The sequence below is a fragment of the Parasteatoda tepidariorum genome, chromosome 8, assembly GCF_043381705.1.
Source record: "Parasteatoda tepidariorum isolate YZ-2023 chromosome 8, CAS_Ptep_4.0, whole genome shotgun sequence".
In the NCBI taxonomy this organism is placed as follows: Eukaryota; Metazoa; Arthropoda; class Arachnida; order Araneae; family Theridiidae; genus Parasteatoda; species Parasteatoda tepidariorum.
Genome location: NC_092211.1, coordinates 83,693,698 through 83,714,116, shown reverse-complemented (window position 1 = coordinate 83,714,116; position 20,419 = coordinate 83,693,698). Strand labels below are relative to the sequence as shown.

The window sequence follows — 20,419 nt, the reverse complement described above, 5'->3', positions numbered from 1 at the left end:
TGGAACATTACAAAACAAAAACAACAACAGCAGCACCTGGAGTAGAAGTTGTAGTACATATTGTTAGTTGAAGTATAAGTATATATTTTTTGGTAGCAGTTGTAGTGCTAATTTTGAACTTTATTTTTGTTTTGCGCCATTTTCATTCTTTGAGTTGTGAATTAGTGTTTGGTAGCATACTTAGGGTAGCTGGGATAGTCATATTTACTTATTATTAGCTTTAATTATAATTTGAAATGTCTGCTGGAAGGAAAAAAGATCCCATTTGGGTCTATTATAATGAAAAAATTGAGTTAGGAAAGAAAGGATCTAAAGCAATATGTAACTTATGCCAAAAAGAAATGCAAGGATTGGTATCAAGAATGAAAATGCATCATGAAGTGTGTGTAGCAAAAAATGAAGTAGAAAAGAAGAAAGATTGTGAACAAGAAAAAGATGCTTTAGGTAATAATTTTTTTATTATTATTATACTGTTATTTTTTAATTCATATCATAATATTTTAAGTTCTTTTTTTTTACATTAAAATAAAAAATAAATAGAATTACACTTATGGCTCCTTTTCCTTTCTTACACAGATGTTACTGCTACTTACAACAGAGGAACAGATAATAAAGCTCAAATTGAAAGCCAAAATCTGCCAGATCCTTGTAATAAGCGTATTCAGTGTGATGAAGATTTGACTGCTACTGATACTGACATAAAGATAAAGAAATTCAAGACTACAGGTATTAGCCCATTTATAGTGAAAATGCCAACCAATCTTAAAGATACACTAGATTTGTAGACTGTTCTATATATTTCTCAGATCTAACTCATATAATTCAACATTTCTACTTCAACATATCCACATTTTCTTAAGCTAATGCAAATGCTAAGACCTGGGTATAAACCCCCGAGTAAAATTGATTTAGGCAATCGTCTCTTAAATGCTGTTCATGAACATGAGATAGAAAAGATTACTGGGGCCCTATTACCAGCTTCACGGAATCAGATTCCGATCGAAATGAAGCTCTCGTGACGTCATAAATCCGTGAATGTCAGTTAGGCCGTATTACGAGCTATTGATTCCGCTCGGAACTAAATTCCGATGCGAAATAATTACGAATCCGATTCCGGCAGGTTTAAGAGTAAGCGAAATCTAGATTTCGATAAGATTTTGTTTATTTTTATGATCAAAATGGCGCTGTTTTCTGTCTTACAATTAGCTATTGCTGAAGAAAGTGATAGAAACACAATTAAAAGGAAGATTAATCGGCCTGAAAGGTTTAAAGTTTTTCGGTATCCAGATAACGAGTTTCGAAGTCAATTCAGATTGACAAAAGATATATGTGCGGAACTTATTGAAAAACTTCGGCCAGCGTTGGAGCCATTGACTTCACGTAGAAATGCCTTCTCTGTCGAAACTAAAGTAAGTACATGACTTTATTTTGTTCATTTATACAAGAAAATAAGTCCCTAGAATTTCTTAATTATCAGTTATAACTAATTTTTATTCAACTTAAAACTTAAGTTTATAAAATTTTGAAACAAGTGATTTTGCAGTGATATTTATTATTATTTTACTTAGCTTTTTTTGTTTGGTTATTGTTCGATAAGTTAAAAAATCTAAAGCTTATTACAGTAATAAAGCATGGGGATAAAATTCTCATGATTATATATGCTTACAGCACTAGGTAAGCATTGGCGATTTTTTACAATGTAAGCAGATTGTAAAAAAATCGCCAATACTCCAAATGGAATTTATACTTGCTAATTTAAAAAAATATGGGTAAATAAATGCTTGCCTTGCCGTAAATCGCAAAACGGAAATCTTTCCAAAATTTTTATGTTATATTTCAGTTTAACTCCCTATATATTTTCTCTTTTTTTCTTTCACAAAATTACTTGCAATGAAAATAATTATTGACAACCTTGATTTTCCTTTTAATTGCATTTAGTGGTGGATATTAAAATCTGATAAAATTTTAACACGAATGTAAATTAATATATATATATTGAATTCTGATGGCTTCAATAAACATTATATGATTAATTATAAATACTAGAATAGGTTAATAACTAATACAAATGTTTGTAGAAAGCTGCATTATCTTTTATTAATTAAAAACTTATTTTCAGATCATTTATTTAGAAAAAGTTTGTAAATACAAGCAAGAACCCATTATTAAATACACATCAACTACCTTAAAAACAGCGTTGCTTTTCATGATTTATGTTAGGAATAATGTAATGTGATGTATTGTTTTGTTTTTTTTTTCCATTTCAATTTTTATAAATTTTTTGTACTGTTAAAATGTGTCGTATAAAGCAAATGAAACAATTAATTTTTAAAATTAAAGGAAAACATTAGCTGATTCAGTTTATTCATCTCTGACTTTGCATGTAGAAATCAATGTAAAAAAAAAAGAGTTATTATTAATAGTAAACCAATCTTTCAGTTAATGTAAATAACTGATAACATGCATTTGCTATTGTCAATTAGATCACAAAAGAAATTTGGCTGGTTAATGTAAAGAGTTCTCACATATTACTCATTTTGTCCAGCCCGTTCGGGCATTAATTGCAGTCAGATTTATTCAGTTGACTGTAACAGATCCTGTACACACACATTATATATATATATATATTGATCAGATATTATTATTTTTTTAAGTGTGACACAATGAACTTTCGAAATTGAGCACTCACTTAACTGTTAAACTTACTGCACACTCAGTGACTTATCCTAAATTAAATTGCTCTTGGGTTACTTCTTTTGGTATTTTGAGCTCTTGTTTATAAAAATACACCTTATACTGCTTTTGAAAGCTGCTTAAAAAATTTATTGAAAACACAGTGTTGAAATTTTGTTATTTTCTATAACACTAATTTTTAACTTTATTGTCTTGATTGAGTGTGATGTATAGCATCTCCATTTATTCAACTTTATTTCAGTGAAAGAGAAATGTTGAAAAGAGAATTTTTCGAATACTCAGGTTTCCCGGGAGTGATAGGTGCTTTGGATTGCACTCATGTGGCCATTGTTGCTCCGCAGAATGATGGCAAGCATCTTGAGAAAAACTATGTGAATAGAAAGAATTTTCATTCTCTGAATGTTCAACTGGTAAGATGTTTCATTTTTGAATTAATAATATAAATATGATACATTAATTTAGTCAATGAGTTTACATTTTATGCAAAACTTAAAACAGAGTTTCCAATCTACAAATTAGTTAAAGTAATTGACATATAGGTGAGTGTCGGGTACCCCCGCTGTCAATTTCATATGTAAAGAATGTTTTTTCAATGTTTCTATCGGACATTAATTATTATATTAAAAAAAGATTATTTTCAAAGTTTCAAGTAGCAGCTGGTAACATGGTAAACAATGGTTTTGAAAATATGTTGAGTACAGTAGTCATGAAATTAAGAAAAATTGGTTGAATGTTTCAATTAAACTTTATTGTAATACTAAAAAAATAATTTTTTCTATACATACAGCATTAAAGTATGTAGTCTTAAGTTTAATTTGCACAAAGAAAGAAGTTTATATGTGAAAAATTGTTCGAGCAATTACAAATTTACAAAAAAATTGGATTTTGGGTAGCCCCGCTCGCATGAATGTCGGGTATCACTGCCCAATTTTATTTCTTTGGTAAATGTACGGTTGCAAAGATTTGCTTAAATTAAATTTTCTTTAAATATTTAATATAAATATATATTAATATTAAACTATATTAATATACATTAATAATAATAAAAAATATTACATTTGTTGTTATTAAATGATAGAATTCACTAAAAGTATAGAAATATGTAATAAACAAAATAATTTTGTGATAAAAATGATAAATGAGGTTCATCTATTGTCAATACATTGGTCATTTTCATTTACACCTGAAAAAATAGTCAAAAAACATAATTTTTGTAACTGGGACATTATACCCAGCACATTTTGAAAAGAGCTGAAAAACATGTTTTTTTAAATTTCTTTTTTTTTTTTAAGTTGAACTATTCTTTTTTTGGTTTATTCTTTTTGCATTATTTAATTAGATGATAAAACAATAGAAACATACAAAAATATTGATTATTACTCAATATTATGCAGAAATATAAGCAATACTCCTTAGGTGGGCGGGGCTTCCCGACTCTTCCCTATATATTGCTTCAATTACCTGTAAAATTTTATAAAATATATATTTTGCAGTTGCATCAGTAAAATTTTCTTTTTAATATTTATAACAGGTTTGCGATATGCATATGCAAATCATGAGCATTTCAGCCAGATTTCCTGGATGCACGCATGATGCCTACATTTGGAAGATGAGTCTTCTGAGGGATTGGTTCATCGACAACTCTTCCAGATTAAAAATCACATGGCTTCTAGGTAAGTTGTAGAAAAATCTTTCATGTAAGCTCATTTAAAATAGATTTAGTTACTCTGGTATTTTAAACACTTCTTTATTTAAAAATCAATTGTTAATTTTTTATTAAAAAAAGCAATTAGAAGGTTTCAAAATATCATTTTTATTTCATAGATACTTAGAGCTCTTATTTAATGTTCAGAAACTTTTTTGTTTATGAGATATCCTAATAAACTTTTAAGCATATTGAACTACGTTTACAATAAATCTGGTAGTCCCATTTTTTTTAATGCACCATGTGATCCAAAAGTTAATTTACTGTATAATTTTCAAACAAATATTTTTTTTTGTATCAAAAAATTCGTGTTTATGAGCAAGTGGAATTGCTTTATTGTAAATAGCTAAAAAATTATAATGTTTTGAAAAGTAAACTGCCTTTTGGATCACCTCTTATTAAATACAGTCGGGCCTCTATTTAACGAAGTCGCCAAATCCCGATAATAAGTTCGTTACCCAGAAAATTCGCTAAATAGAAAGTCTCCTTTTGAAATACTTAAACCGCATAAAGCAGGTTTTAAATTCATAAACCCTAGACAAAATTAAAATAGCAATGGATACACCTTTATCTTGAAATCTGCATGGAATGCAAGAACAGAGCAAAATATTATCCAATACATGCTATATATATTTTCAACTAAGAAAAGCTAAATTTATGTATAAAATTATATCTGCATTTAATTATAAAAGTAATGTTAAACATGCATTACCAAATGTGTTCTTAAGTTTAATTGCTACTGATAAAATCCGTTAATTTCCTTTGAGTTTTTCGCTTGAAATGCAAATAAAAAAAGGGGGGAGGAAAGGGATTTTACTACATTCTCTAAAAGTTAAGTGGCTTCAAAAATCAATTAAAGGGCATTTCCCTCATAAAATGAGTTAACAAGTTTAACATGTTCTGAAATTTTACGGAAAATAGAGAAAGTGGATCTCACAGAAAAGTTTGTTAAATAGAAAATTGACTTCGGTATTCGGAAGTTATTTTACGAAGAAATTTCCAAAATGTTATTGGTTTCTCAAAAAGATTCGCAAAATAGAGAAATTCGTAAAAGGGAAGTTCGTTAAATAGGGGTCCGACTGTAACTATCTTATCAAATTGATTTTAAGTTATATAATAATTTTAAGACTTAGATGTACCATTTTAATCTTTGTATTAATTTCTTTATTTAGGTGATTCTGGCTATCCCCTAGAGCCATGGCTCATGACCCCTCTCACCGAAACGTCTGTGGAGGAAGAAAATTACAATTTCAGGCACAGACTCGGGAGGAACATCATCGAGAGATGCAATGGGGTGTTGAAAGGAAGGTTCAGATGCCTCTTAAAAGAAAGAGTGCTGCATTACACACCAACAATTGCTGGCATGATTGTAAATGCATGTGCAGTACTGCACAATATGTGCATGAGAGATGGGGGGTATCATATTACATATGATACCCTCTCAGAAGAGGACATGCCATTCAATACTGGTTTGCCGGCATGTGACGGTAGAAACGCGGTGAGAATTCGCGATAGAATTGTTACTATGTTGTGAATTGTTGTTACTATGAGAAAATTTATTTTGTTTGAATAAAAATTTGTTATTAATTTTATATTTGTTTATTTACTAATTTTTTTACTTAACTGTTAACAAATTAGCAATGTTTAAATTTCTTTATAAGCGATAGATGATGCTTCAAGTTAGCAACAAATACACAAATATAACTGCAGAATAAATTGTTACTAAAAAACCAAGAAAAATATACAGAAGTTTAGTAAATAACAGACTCGGAGCACAAAAATACTGAGCCAATCGAAGTGGCAGCATAAGTGACAAGAAAATTTGATGGATTTTGGTTACATCGAAATGTTTTATACCAAGTTTTTTATTTGCATTAAGTAAGATATTACTTATAATTAACAATCAATAATATTGCATATAATTAACTGAAGGTTTCCAATACTATCTCTAATTTAATATAAATCCACATTATTCCTTTTAAATTTTAAGACTTTGTTTTATAGCTGTTTACGAACAAATAGAGCAAATTAACTTTCAGAATTATGATATAAATTGTTGTAATATATTAAAAAGCCTATCTATTAGATGTGATGTATATGAAAAATGCCCTAACAGTCTTAAAAAATACTTAATTTTACTCTAGATTCCAATGCTACCTACCAAAAGCCAAGTGTGCTCATTATTCATAAAATATCAAAAACACTGGTAAGCACAAGGCAATGAAACATTTCACACTAAAAATTATCAAACTACTATATAATTTCATTTTAAAATAAGTACTAATGAAACAAATAAAGATTAGATAAAACTTTTATTGCCCAACACTTTGCATATATTTTCGAAAGCTATTGCCTTCCTCAGCTCAATGCCGTTTCTTTCTTCTGCGAGCCGATTGGCCTCTTTCAAATGTTCCGATATAGTCCTAATAGCTTCATTGTTGCTCAATTGAGCTTCTATTAGACGCTCAGCTTTTTCAGGTGGGATTACGAGACCTCGGTTTCTCTTCCTTTTCAAAACCTGCCTCTTTGCCGAAACTTGTTCGTGTGCTGAAGAGGTCCCCGCCGCTCCAACAGGTGTTGGGGACTCCACGGGTGTCTCTGGCTGAATACTGGCTGTAGCTTGGCTCAGCCACTGACTCAACTTCATCCAGACTGAAGTTTAATTCTACAAATGAATCTGCTGGAGACCCAGGCAAAATTACTTCAATAGATTCATTGACCTATAATATTAAAAATTCAATTAAAGAAAAGTAAAACAATATTCCAATGTTCTGAAAAATTGTCATTTGCAAAATCTACAATCTAATAAAACCACTTTCAATCAGGAATCACTTTCTAACAAAATCAATTCTGGATTGACAATATTAAACCTTCAAGCAGTAATTTTTTAGATAAGAAGTAGCATGCAGAAACTTTATATTGGGTTTCTATCTAAAATAAGGAAAACTAATTCAGGGTGCAAAGCCAAATTATTCAACAAAAAATAAGCACTTTTTAAGTACTTTTCAAGCAGTCAAAAAAATATTTTTAAGCACTTTAAAAAATATCATAATTAGGCAGGCTTGGAAAGTTTTTGTCAGTTTTATTTTGTTTTAACTGTCATAAAAAATAAAAAAAACTTCTGGCATTGTTTTAAACGATTGTCAAAAATCATGAAATTTTAAAGCTGACAATTTTTATTAACATATTGAAATATAAAACAAAAATGAACTTACTGGGGAAGGCCTGTGCTCCTTTATAGTGAGGCCCATGTATGCATCTGTTCCAATTAGTGCTAAGACTCTTTCCTCCAACTCTGTCAGTTCTTTCAGAGGGGGACCTCCTCCGGTGCCATTGGCATGCTTAACTCTTTTCAGATATTTCTTCTTTACCTCTTGCTTGTAATCAGACCACGACTATAACAAAAAAAAACAAATGAGAAACTGTAGAATTACACAAGATTTATTATGAATTATTTAATAAACAAAATTTACGTTAATTTATAAGCCTGCAAAAATTCACAAAAAACACTTTTTTAAATGGTGTTACAAAGAATACCAAAATTGGTTGTAATAATTTCCTATATCGCTAGAAATATATCTGAGTATTTAAAAACTGTGTAAAAATCAGACATTAAACGTAACATTTGAAAACTTTACATTAAATAAAAACTTATTAAACTTCAAAAAAAAATTCAAATATTTATAACAAAAAAGGAATAAAAAAAGATTTATTGTTTTTCTAAAATTAACGACAGCTTATTTAAAAAAATGTTCAAATATCCATTACTAAAGAAGGAATTGGAAAAGATTTATTCTCTTGCTAAATTAAACGACAACTTAATTTAAAAAATGTTCAAACATTCATACCTAAAAAGGGGAATTAATTAGATTAATGATAAAATCGACATGAACCGAGTGTAAAAGTGTTATCCATTGAATTCATGGTTCGAACTTTGCTTCATATTAGTTTTCAAATTATTGAAATGATTAATTTATTCTGCTATGCATATTTATTTAGAACTAACCACAGAAGAAATGTCTAAGGATATTACTTTTATCCAACACAGTAAACTATTTGGTATTCCAGTTCAATTTGCTAATTCAAAGGTTATTTACATTGTGAAATGATATATTACAGATGGTTTTCATAATAAAAAGGTGCAGTAAGATTAATAATTATCAAAATTAATATTACGTTTTAATTAACAAAATATCATTGCCTTGTTATGTTTCTAATTGGAGAAACTAGAAAACTTATTTTTAATAATATTTAAAAGAAATATTAATTAATTGTTGTCAAAAACACATAATAATTAGATGTTATATAGAATGAATTGACTAATTTTATGCTAAATTCTGTTGCAGAATTTTAAACTGGTACCTTGTTTTAAGCGAAATTGGCTACCAATAAATTTAACTAGTGCAATTAGTGACATAAAATTGATAAACTATCTTTCTTACCTTCATCCATTTGTCCACAGATTTGATACATCCACCTTCCGCATNTTAATTATATCTAATAATGAGGATGCATAATTCTCAGTTGAGACACTATATATATTTCCAAGCAAATGAAATTTTTTTAAGTAGTTTGCCAGATTCAGATATAACTAAAAAAATTTTGTGAACTCAAAATCTCTATATACAAAACCTCTTAGCAACAATCTTAATTAAGTCTTAAATATTGTAATATTAATTAACTCTTAAAAACTAGTTTCAACTCTTATGGCTCATATTTTTTGGCAACGGTGAGTGACAAAATAATCACCAAGTCCTAGCGATTTTTGACAGTGAGCCAAGATAACTAAAAACAAAATCATAGAACTGCCATAATCGTAGAAGGGTATATTTCCCAGAAGAACGACTATTTTCTCAACTAAGAATTTTAAGTAACAAAAAATAAATTACTTCTTTTTGAAAAAGTAATATCAATAAGAATTTTTCTAATATTTTGTAAAGGAGCATGCATGATTATTTCTTCAAAATATTCAGACACTACTCCCTGAGAAAAATAGACATTGATATAATTCTTACTGATATAATATTTATTGCCTTATATGAGTGAAGCTGCTTTCTCAGCCTTAACGTACTAAAAATATAAGTGTCTGAAAAGATTTGGTGTCGAAACAAAATTGAGAATAAAATTAACATCATCACCTCCTAATATGAAATTGCTATGTGATGACAAACAACACTATTCTTCACACTAAGGACAAAATATGTTTAAACATAATTTACCTCTTTCACTTAAGTTATAACAATTTGTTTTGTAAATAAATAGGTTTTATTTTTTCATAAAGCAGATCACAAAAATTTTTAAAACCTATTTTTTAACCAAAAATTTTGAAAAATGTGGATACATGTTATACACACTAATGGGCATCGCAGGGAGTCAACTAACAACTGTTAAGAAAACAAAAAGAATAAAGTTACAATAGAAAAAAAAATCATAATTTAATCAAAGGTCTGCAAAATTTTTAAGCTCATTTATTGTTTGTTTATAACTTAGAGAAATCGGTGTTATTTTGCGAAAATTCTCTTTCTAAGTTAGAAACATTGAAAGGGAACAAATACCACCAACGATGCCCATGAAAATAAATTTATACTACACAAAATACTTACTTCTCTCCATTTCTCAACAGTTTTATGGCAGCTTCCAATCGCATGCAACTCCAGCTGCAAGGCCAGCCACATTCTCACTCTGTCTTTATTGGTGAAACTCGGCGTCAACTACCCTTTGTACAGTTGCGGATTTTTCTCCATAAAGGAGACCAATTTTTCCATCTGAGTGGGAGTAATTTTTTTACCCATAATTAAGATTAGAAGATACACAGTGCACGCAAAGAAAATACACAGTGCACGAAATTAGTATTTTAAGAAAACACACGGTTGATAAAACAACGTTGCCATATTGCGGAAATAAATATTGCATAAATTCAACGATTGGTTAAATTCAAGCCACGCTCTTAGAACCAGAATCGTGGAATGTCTGATTCCCGGTGAGTGTTCGTGGTACGATTTAGGGATGACATGGAATCAAACTTTCTCTGGCTTCTCGTTACAGGCGGGAATCTTCGTTCCATTCCCAGTAGTTCATGGTAGGGGTCCTGATTCGCGAAGTAAAAATCGAGGAAGTTTGATGTTCAAACATAAGATCTTTCTGAAGTTGTTTCCATTTATCTGCAATATCTGGTGTTACACTATCATCCCACTGCAATTGGCGTTTCCATAGTAGTTACACGATTAGCTTGAATTGAATTGTGATTGGAGATAGCCATCCAAGAGGATCAAAGGTCTTTGCTTTGGAGGAAAGTAAATGTCTTTTTGTTACTGAAAGTTCAAGAGATGATTGATCAACTTTGAAAAGGAATACATCTGTTACGGGATGCCACAGGATACCTTAAGTTTTTATGATGTTGTTATCATTGTCTATGCTCAGGGACGTCTTTGATGAACGCGAATCTGTATCAATTTCGTTCAAAAATTCTGCAGAGTTAGAAGCTCACTTTCTTAAGTTGAGTTTAGCATTTGACAACATTTCCGTCTATTGTCTACAAAGTTCGATTGCCTTTGAGGTTGAACTGGCTCCTGACATCAAATCATCAACGTAAAAGTCCTCGAGAGATGCTTTAGAAGCTATTGGATATTTGTCTGCTTCTTCCTCTGCTAACTTCTGCAAACATCTCACTGAAAGGTACGGAGCTGATGCAGTGCCGTACGCAATTCTTGTTATTCTGAAATCTTGAACAGCTTCATAAGGCGAGTTGCGCCAATCTGTTCTTTGAAAGTCTGAATCTTGCATTATAATTTGCCTGTATATCTTTTTTATGTCGGCTGTGACTGCTACTTTGTGCATTCTAAATTTGAGAAGCAATAAGGTAATGTCTAATTGCAGTTGAGGACCTACCATCAACTTATCGTTGAGTGATGTACCACTAGATGATTTAGCTGAACCGTCAAACCGTCTTGGATTTCGAATTTAGAAGTTTCATTATGGTTTATTTAAAATGTGTTAACTAATTTACTATTTAAAGACGGAGATAAGTTCAAGAGTTATAATTATTTTTTATATCTCTTTATAAACCCATTTTGCTTAGTGCCTTTTTTAGTATAAAGAGAAATGAGGTATCTTTAGTATTAAGTTTCCTTGGCAACAGTGTAAACATATGTGTTTGTGTAGCTTTTTTTTATGCTACTTAAGTATTATACCATCAACCCATTCAGAAAATAAATTTATATGTGGTTCAAACTATAATTTTTTCTCATTTTTTGCATGTAAGAAGTTTTTTTCGTATTTTTTCTTACTTCATGATAAATTACTTTGTAAAAATAAATCTGGAAGATAACGAAGGTGGTGAAAATGGTTGACGGGATAATACGTTAATATTGTTTCTATTTATGATTCTAATACTTACAAGAGCAAAAATATAAAATTTATTATGTATACATAACCTCCAACTTGTGAGGATTTTGAAAATAATTCTTTCTAGTGGTAGCGAACCAAAGTAGAAATTTTTAAAGCAAATGGATCTCTCATAAAACTTTTATCAGAACTTAAGAATCTAGCCATATGGCCTGCAATTTTATAAGTAATAGTGGACAAGTTAAGCTAAAATTAATTTTTTTTAAATATTAAGACATTAATTTTGCTACCGTCAGAAAAGAAGATTTCTGAAACTACAGTTGGAGGGTATGTGTATATAACATGAAATAAAATTTAAAAACACCATAACATATGATTAAGCACTTTTTAAACTGTCCGCTGCTGAGTCCATATACGCTTTTAAAGGCATTTGATCTATCCTTGTCTTTAAAATATTCAGTCTTTCGTTGGAATGCTTGTATTTTTTTTTCTTCTGTTCTGTGCTCACACAGCAACATTATTTTCTCGGCATCATTTTCATGATCAATTTTCTTTGTCATGTCTATGAACGTATAGACATTTGGATTTGATGGCACTCATCTACGGCTTAATTTGGAGTGCCACCCCTTAACATGGTTGTTTGTCCGTACATTGTCACGATTGTCGAACTGGTTCCAAATGATATTATGATTATTTTACATTCTATATTAATTTTACTTTTATCCCTAAAAAATAATTTCTCTTAACGCTACTAATTATTTCATTAACACGTTATGGACGTTTCCTTATACACTGCATGTTTTTATTCAATGTTGCTCACCATTTATTTTGCATGGTACCTAGTGGCCCCTTGAAACAATTGAGAAATGCTATTCTGCCTNAATTTTTTTTTGTGTGTGCGTGGTTATCTTATTCAAATAAACTGCACTTTTAAGAAATTCATTAAGAGAAAAATTAAAGTACGTTTAAAATTATAAAAACAAAAAAATTATAAATAAATTCAGCATTTAAATGTTTTTCCTGAAACATTTTTCAAATGAATAACAGAACTTTTTCAAATTAACTTTTAGATATTATGATTATTTTACATTCTATATTTAATTTCACTTTTATCCCTGAAAAATAATTTAAATTGAAATTGAAAAATAACTCTACTAATTATTTCATTAACACGTTATGGACGTTTCCTTATACACTGCATGTTTTTATTCAATGTTGCTCACCATTTATTTTGCATGGTACCTAGTGGCCCCCTTGAAACAATTGAGAAATGCTATTCTGCCTCCTTTAAAATGATATTGGATAAATAAAAAATAACTAATCAGCTTGCCAGTTTTAACTATATTGCTTAAATCTGTATTTGAATCTAATCTAAAGTTTTAAATTATTGAACAAATTATTTGTATGAAAATTAAGAAGTAACTGATATTGCTTTTTTTCTGGAATAATAAATAGAATTGCACTCATAGTTAAGAAGCTGTATCACTGCTAAAATCTGCTGCATGACTTGCGGACTAAACTGAGCACCAGCATCTACCCATGTAATTTTCATGTGCGCTGTAAAATTTTTAATTTGGCGGCTTGTTGGAGCATCTCTTGTAATCGTCATGAAGTTATCCCCTATCTGGTGGATAGGTACAAGAGGAAGGGCTGATAACCGCCGAATCCACCGCCTTGTGTCTTCACAGTTTACGTAAGCGGATACCAGACCTAAAGCTTGAACCTGAAATAAAATTTTGACACTAAAGTGAGTGTTAGTGATACTATTCTCAATACTTAAAATTTTACTTTGAATTTTTAGTCTTTCTAGTGTACATGCAGGGACTAATTCAGATCAATTTTGGTACCGTTCCTAGGAACCTTCACAAAAATGAATCAAAACGGCATCTTCACGAAATTTACTGAGAAAGTCGGTACCATCACAAAAAATCTACCAGAACATCGACACTTCACAATATTCTACCGAAAATCGACACTTCCATTATCATTTTATAACAAACGAAAGGAAAAAAAAGGCAGTTTTATATTTGTACTTTTTTCATTTAAGAAATGAATCGACTTATCAAGCTTCAAGACATTATATACTTCTTTTAGTTTTTTAATCTTTGGTTTAATATTTCTAATAAGGAATGTTTGAGTCTTCATAAAAAACTGTATTTTGTCTTCATAAAATATATAGTGAGATATAATAGTGTCTTCATAAAATAGTGACTGAGTTAAAAAAAAAGAATCAAAAGGGTTGGTATTTTAAAAAAGTTGCGATGAGTTTTTTTTTTTGTATATAATGTACAATTTTTTTAATCGTATTTATTATGAAAAAAAAAACATTTAAAACTAATTATGCCATTGATTTAAAATTCTATATCATTCAATTTAGGATGAGATATTACATAAAAAAAAAATTTCTTATATTTTCAGATGGGCCCCTACATAGCGCAACAAAAAGTGCACATGAAAAGTATAATACTTTTTATACGTGAAAATACTTGCAACTTTTGAACTGTTCTTTCTATAGTCTGAATAACTTCATTCGATTAAACATAAAAATATAGATAGGAAACAAACCCTCACTTGTTTAGATAGCTATGCCAACTGATTAAATCGCTGAAAATTCAGAATTGTACTTTGTGTGCATGAAACCCTTTTAAATTTTAGAGTATTAGTTCGATCAAATTGGTGATTGGTTTCAATTCAGCGGGGGGGGGGGAGTGTGTCGGAAGCAATGCCTTTCTAGCCTATCAAGAAGAAATTTTATTCTCTACTCTAATCATCCGGTTTTCCTCTGAAAAGGGGGGAAAAGCAGAGAGAAGAAAAAAGGAGTTTTCAGGCATAATTTGTAATGACAAAACAAAATTAAAATTTTTACCATTTATTTTATTTTAACAACAACCGTTACAAAACCATTCATTGCTTCTAGGAGTGGACTTAAAACCGGCACAGAAAATATGGTCCCATGCTAAACACGAATCACATTGTACAGAACATTTTGAATAAATGTCTTCCTGGCAAAAGCCACAGCTTCACCATCAGGAAAGTGTTTTGGCTTAAACAAGGTTTTCAACAATAAGCCACGCATCCTTCTCAAAATGCTCTTTGACTATGCCCAAATGGACATGTTTGTCTAGTATGACATTTACTCTTTCCGGGAAACATTCCATCTTTTCTTCTGGAATTATATATTTTTCTGTTGTGGCCGAACAACCATGATAAAATATTTTTTTGTACTGCTATAGGTTTTTTAAGGAAGGCCATCTTATGTTTTTTCCTGTCTTTACTTAGTGTTATAACTGTTTTTGTGAAACCTTTTAGTCTTCCTTTAACCGGGATTTTTTTTGGGGCAATCTGATCTTAACTTGTTTATCCTTACCTGTGAGAAAACATGCGGACTTTAAGTGATCAAATAATCTATTTTCAAATGTATGTGTAAGAATTATATCATAGTGGTGGGAAAAAAACAATAATACGATTTAACTTATTTGTTTACACTTACAATTATGATTCTCACACAAAAAGAATTGTATTGAAATTGAGAAAAGTTTTTGTAGGTGTTATCGTTAAATTGCTTCGTTGAATACATTATACAGGGTTCGCTTATACAGGGTATTTTTAAAAACTGTAATATTAAATATTCTTAAAAACCGAGATATATAAAAGTTTTAATAGCCAGATTATTTTCGAAACCTGAAATTTAAATTTTTATATTAAGTTTGATAATCTGTTCTCAATTAATGTGACTGATATACCTGCAGAAGAATATAATGGCATTTTCTCTTTAAGCTTATCAAAGGGATTGACTGAAGAGCCGAGGTTAGCTTCTCTCCAACAGTCGTGAAGGTATATAATTTGGCGAAGGGTGGGATTAACTGAAGCATTGGCTAAATTCTGGAAATCTTCTTCAGTCAAAAATTTATCTTCATGAAAGTGATGAGCTTCAGTAGGGGTCATCCCTGTGTAAAAATAGACATAAAAAGTTTCTTTCACCTGAAATATAATAATAAATTAATCAATATTTTAAGAGAGCTCATAACTTAAATTACATACAAAAAACAAAAACTTTATACTTACACTTTCTTCAACTCTAAGCAATCTGAGAGCTGCAGCAGATGAATTGTTGTGGTTGTGTTTCAGCGAGAGCTGCACTTCAGCATTTAGCGGATGGCTGCGTTTCAAAAACTGATCGTTTTTCACAGTGTTCCTGTTGACTTTCTTTATAAGAATTGAAAGTTTGGCAGGGCAGTCTGTGTTCCTTTCACCAGCAATTTTTTTATTCTTTTTAGCGTGTTGGCAAGACCAAGACTTACTAAATACAACCCTAAAAAATATAACGATTTATCAGAACAAGATCAGAAGAAAAACAAATCAGTAAAAATACAAATTTCAGTACACTACCTTTGAATATTTCCTTGCGTCCTATAGATGAATTTGTGATTTTAGATACATTGTTTTTTAGTTTTTCAGCATTATCTGCATCTACTAGTAACAGTCTCAGATTAATTTTATTCAAATCTGATTTTTCACAGTCAATCTCTGCATCGCTGTACAGTTTTCTGATTTCAGGAAAAAGAGTATCCTTGAAGAAATTAACTTCTTCATCAGGGTTTTGCCCTGAAAAGGGCATTTGTTTTGAATTTTCACCTGCCATACCTAAGATTAATAAACTACTAAGGTTGAACCAGGTTAAATGTCACAAACTGTCAAACTAAAATAGCGAACGACTAAAAGTGTCAACAACGGAACTAACCCAAACGCAAAGGATTGCTCTATATGCCTTTTCCTTACGGCGCATGCGCAGCTTTCTTTTTCGCACCAAAAATGCTTAGATGTTCTTTATCGCGCCAAGTGCTCTGTATCATTGAGTCTTTGTAAATACGCATCCCGTAAATGATGCGGCAAATATGTAAGGGCATTTCATAAATAGTACGAATTGCATAGAAACTCCTGCCCGGAAGTACCAAGGCACGCACCTAGGGTTGCTTACCTATTCTGAGCTTGTTGTTCGGTTGACTTTGAACGGTACTTTTATTTATCTAAGAAATTTAAATTTCATTTATGTTCTTTTAATAATTATTGTCGAAAATTTAAATGAGCTTAGAAATAGCTGCCCTCACACAAGTTCATTGTATTCATTACATTTTAATTTTAGTTTCATGCTCAACTGATTTTTCAGTTTGAAATCGCAGTTTACAATGTAACAAAGTATAAGTATAAAATATTAATTACTTGCTACTGGTGGCTTTTGTGAATAACAGTGTTCACTTTCGTTGTTGTTTAATATAACGTAGTGTTCGGTACCATCAGGTGAAGTAAGGGCTAGAGACTCTGGCTTGCTCAGATTTTCAACTCGACTGTGGTCTGTAAAAGTATGTATGTAGCTTAAAAACATATCACTAAAAACAATCACTAAAAATTGGTAAAAATTAATTTATACCCAATATTCCAACAATGTGTGGATCTTATTATGAGTAGTAAATATATTTTATTCAATACATGAAATGCTACCGTTTATCTACATTGAATGATTGTTAAATACTAAGGATTGTATAAATATATTTGCAATTACAAACTATAAATAATTTATTCGGATTTCTGTTCGCAATTTTTGCATTTTAACGTCTTAATCACCAGTCATTACATTGTACATTTAACATCAAATAAAGAAAATAGGAAAGAAACTGAACATAGATTCTTGCAAAGCTTTTTATTTATTCAACGTTCATCAATAAATTAAAAAAAGATGATCATTCAACTATTAAGGAAATATAAATTTCTAATGAAAATGCAGAAAATCAATACTTTGAATAAAATATAATTACATATCCTTTAAATAATCTTTTATTATTTCTTGATAAGTTTTGATTTGCCGCATTCTTTAAATGAGCGCGCCATTTTCTGTTGTGTAGTCGTCTGTAACAAGAAAGAAAGGGAGAAGGCGAGAACATGCCTTGAAAGGTCATCTTGTTTCCTATGGCAGCACATCCTGAAGCTATACACTACCTTTCTAGTAAGGAATGTTTGAGTTTTCATAAAATGGTGTCTTTTAATAACTATTTTCTCACGTGTTTCACTTTTTAATATTTGTTATAAGGTTTTTGTTGATTTACTTTAATTTGGGTAAATTAGTTTCATCTTATATTCAGATAAAACTAACAATCCTTTAAATTGTACACAGCTTGCTTGTTCTGCGATGGATTTCGATGTGGTTAAAAAAAATGAAAATTAGACATTTGTGGAGTGTGAGACGGATAATAAACTACATAGTATCTATTCTAACCTACAACCTTATACACATCTTAATCTACCTCGAAAGCTAGAAGTTGTTTTAAACCGTTTACGTATCGGTCATACTCGTATTACTCACATACATCTTCTACTAGATGAGCCTGCTCCAGAGTGTTCCCACTGTAAGGAACCGCTCACTGTGAAACACATTTTAGCCAAATGTAGCAAATTTAAAATTCAGAGACAACGCCAATTCGGTTGCTTTAATCCATCATTGATTTTATTAATTGGTAACAGTCCCCTCGACAACATCTTCTCATACCTCAAAGCCATTAGTTTTGATACATCAATATAGATATTTAATAAAAACCAAGTTGTAGGTGCGATATAGCCACACCTGGCTCTTGCGCCAATAACTAACTAACTAACATGTGTGGACTGTACTTCTTTATTTGCGGTTGCACTGCGTAAAGAGACAATTACGATCATGTATGCTCTTCGGTAGATTTACATAAACTGACGCTTGGCTCTGAAAAATAACGCTAAGAAGCCAACGGGCGTAGCAACATACCAGCCCGCGTTGCAATATCCATGATATTCAACTCAGTTATTCAAATTTTAAAAATAATAAGAAGTGCAATTATGACATAACAAAGTAAAAAAAAAATACATAAAGATTATAAAACAAGAACACAACAATTCAACTAATATGACTGAAATTAAATCTTTAACAAAAGATACGGATCACTACAATGTTTGAAATTCACTTAGTAGATTAAATTAACTTTAGTATTTTGACAAATGAATGCAATTAGTGAAATTTTTAAGCATAACAAAGATTAGAAATAGGTCTTTTAAGAGGTCCAGATTTGATATTTCCAGATTTGACAATTTTGGTCCAGATTTGATTTGGTCCAGATTTGACAACTCGGACCTTTCCATCAGAACCAGGAAGTTTGATCTATTCTTCCCATCATCCATTTAAAATTGTCCTCCTTAACAATAACCGTATTTTTTTTTCTTAACATTATCTTTAAAAAAAATACCATTTCTTATGTTGTTGCAAATGATTAAGAAAATCTACAGACCAACGTTTCCAAAGTATCTGTATCATTTTTGACAGTTTACGCCAATAAGACAATCTATTTTCGGGGTCATTGATTAAAATCGGTTCTGCAATAGTATTTATCGGTCGACCTATGAGAAAATGGCCTGGGGTGAGAAGCTCATAGTCAGAAACGTCCGATGACAAAGGGGAAAACGGACGGGAATTTAAAATTCCTCCAATTTGGGAAAGTACAGAAAGAAGTTCTTCATAATTAAATCTAGCATTAGCAACAGTTCTTTTCAAGTGATGTTTGAATGACTTTACACCAGATTCCCATAGACCTCCAAAATTTGGGGCACGAGTAAGGATAAGTAATTATCCTTACTCGTGATAAATTTCAGAGGATCATTAATTAGCTAAATATTCATGAGGAGATGTTAATAGTGATGCAAGTTTCTTTAACTCTGTATTAGCACATGTGAAATTAGTAGCATTGTCGCTAAAAATACAAGAGCTTTTCCCTCTTCGAGAAAAGAAAAGTTTTAAACATGCAACGAAAGCTTGGGCAGATGAATCAAATACAATTTCTAGATGTATGGCCTTCGTAACTAAACAAATAAAAATAGCAACATACACCTTATGTAAATTTCCTTTTTTTTTAATTCTTGTATTTAATAAGGAAGGGGCCACAGTAGTCTACTCCTGTATTGCTAAAAGTTAAATTAGGAGTTACACGTTCAGCGGACAAATTTCCCATTAATTGTTCTAAATTAGTACGTTTATGGCGAAAACAAATTCAACAGTCATGAACGGTTTTTCTAGCAATATCTTTTCCACCCATGGGCCAATAAACTCGTCGAATAAAGCTTGTAGCCCTGCATGAAGATTTTTTAAATGGTAGTAAGCAAATATCATTTTGGTTAACTTATGTTTTTTGGGAAGCAAAATTTGATGTTTTGAATCATTGTCAAACGTCCATTAATTATTATTATTAATCACTTGTCATCAATAAACAAATTTAAATTTCTCACCTGCCCTGTTGTGTTACATTTTCAGCAAATCATCACAGCAGACTGTGTGTGTAATCATTTTGCCGAATTTGAAAATTTAATAGACATTAACAAGTCAAGAAATATTTTGTACGATTTCGGAGATTAAAGAATGGATGGATTACAATAATTTCATATTTTATCTCGAGAGAAGATAACATCACCTTACTTTCAAGGAGTATATTCAAGAGATACGTCTACAAGAAAATACATGTGCTATCATGAATTCATCCCAACCACGACCTCACTGGCTAGCATTATTCGTGAATGATAAAAAGAAATTAGTTTTATGACCCCGATGGAAGGCCTCCCGAATTTTACAATATGAATACCTCTTCCTATTCAAATGTACAATAGAAT

The 20,419-nt window shown here is 30.7% G+C and overlaps 4 protein-coding genes across 4 annotated transcripts in view; 2 read left to right on the top strand and 2 right to left on the bottom strand.

Annotated features, from left to right (window-relative positions):
- LOC122271576 (serine--tRNA ligase, mitochondrial-like) overlaps nucleotides 1-20,419 on the bottom strand; it is a 584,968-nt gene that overhangs the window by 509,565 nt on the left and 54,984 nt on the right. The gene's annotated exons all lie outside the window — the stretch shown is intronic.
- On the top strand, nucleotides 66-785 carry LOC107452866 (uncharacterized). The gene is made up of 2 exons (XM_016069486.4): nucleotides 66-444; nucleotides 577-785. Exons 1-2 carry the CDS (start codon nucleotides 237-239, stop codon nucleotides 783-785), a joined length of 417 nt encoding a protein of 138 aa, XP_015924972.2. The 5' UTR covers nucleotides 66-236.
- Nucleotides 1,993-5,986, top strand: LOC107452857 (putative nuclease HARBI1). Its single transcript, XM_043056264.2, has 3 exons — nucleotides 1,993-3,104; nucleotides 4,226-4,367; nucleotides 5,572-5,986. Exons 1-3 carry the CDS (start codon nucleotides 2,946-2,948, stop codon nucleotides 5,931-5,933), a joined length of 663 nt encoding a protein of 220 aa, XP_042912198.1. The 5' UTR covers nucleotides 1,993-2,945; the 3' UTR covers nucleotides 5,934-5,986.
- LOC122272496 (uncharacterized) lies at nucleotides 6,695-8,882 on the bottom strand. Its single transcript, XM_043056265.2, has 3 exons — nucleotides 8,842-8,882; nucleotides 7,615-7,794; nucleotides 6,695-7,119 (listed from the first exon to the last, which is right to left on the bottom strand). The coding sequence occupies exons 1-3, from the start codon at nucleotides 8,845-8,847 to the stop codon at nucleotides 6,874-6,876; spliced, it is 432 nt and encodes a 143-aa protein (XP_042912199.1). The 5' UTR covers nucleotides 8,848-8,882; the 3' UTR covers nucleotides 6,695-6,873.

What these genes read in the sequence shown, in the direction of transcription:
- LOC107452866 (XM_016069486.4), top strand. Translation starts at nt 237, where the DNA reads ATGTCTGCTGGAAGGAAAAAAGATCCCATTTGGGTCTATTATAATGAA. An exon ending in ACAAGAAAAAGATGCTTTAG is followed by an intron (nt 445 to 576) that starts GTAATAATTTTT and finishes TTTCTTACACAG; the next exon opens with ATGTTACTGCTACTTACAAC.
- LOC107452857 (XM_043056264.2), top strand. Translation starts at nt 2,946, where the DNA reads ATGTTGAAAAGAGAATTTTTCGAATACTCAGGTTTCCCGGGAGTGATA. An exon ending in ATTCTCTGAATGTTCAACTG is followed by an intron (nt 3,105 to 4,225) that starts GTAAGATGTTTC and finishes TATTTATAACAG; the next exon opens with GTTTGCGATATGCATATGCA. An exon ending in AAAAATCACATGGCTTCTAG is followed by an intron (nt 4,368 to 5,571) that starts GTAAGTTGTAGA and finishes TTCTTTATTTAG; the next exon opens with GTGATTCTGGCTATCCCCTA.
- LOC122272496 (XM_043056265.2), bottom strand. An exon ending in AGGAGCACAGGCCTTCCCCA is followed by an intron (nt 7,120 to 7,614) that starts GTAAGTTCATTT and finishes TTAATATTATAG; the next exon opens with GTCAATGAATCTATTGAAGT.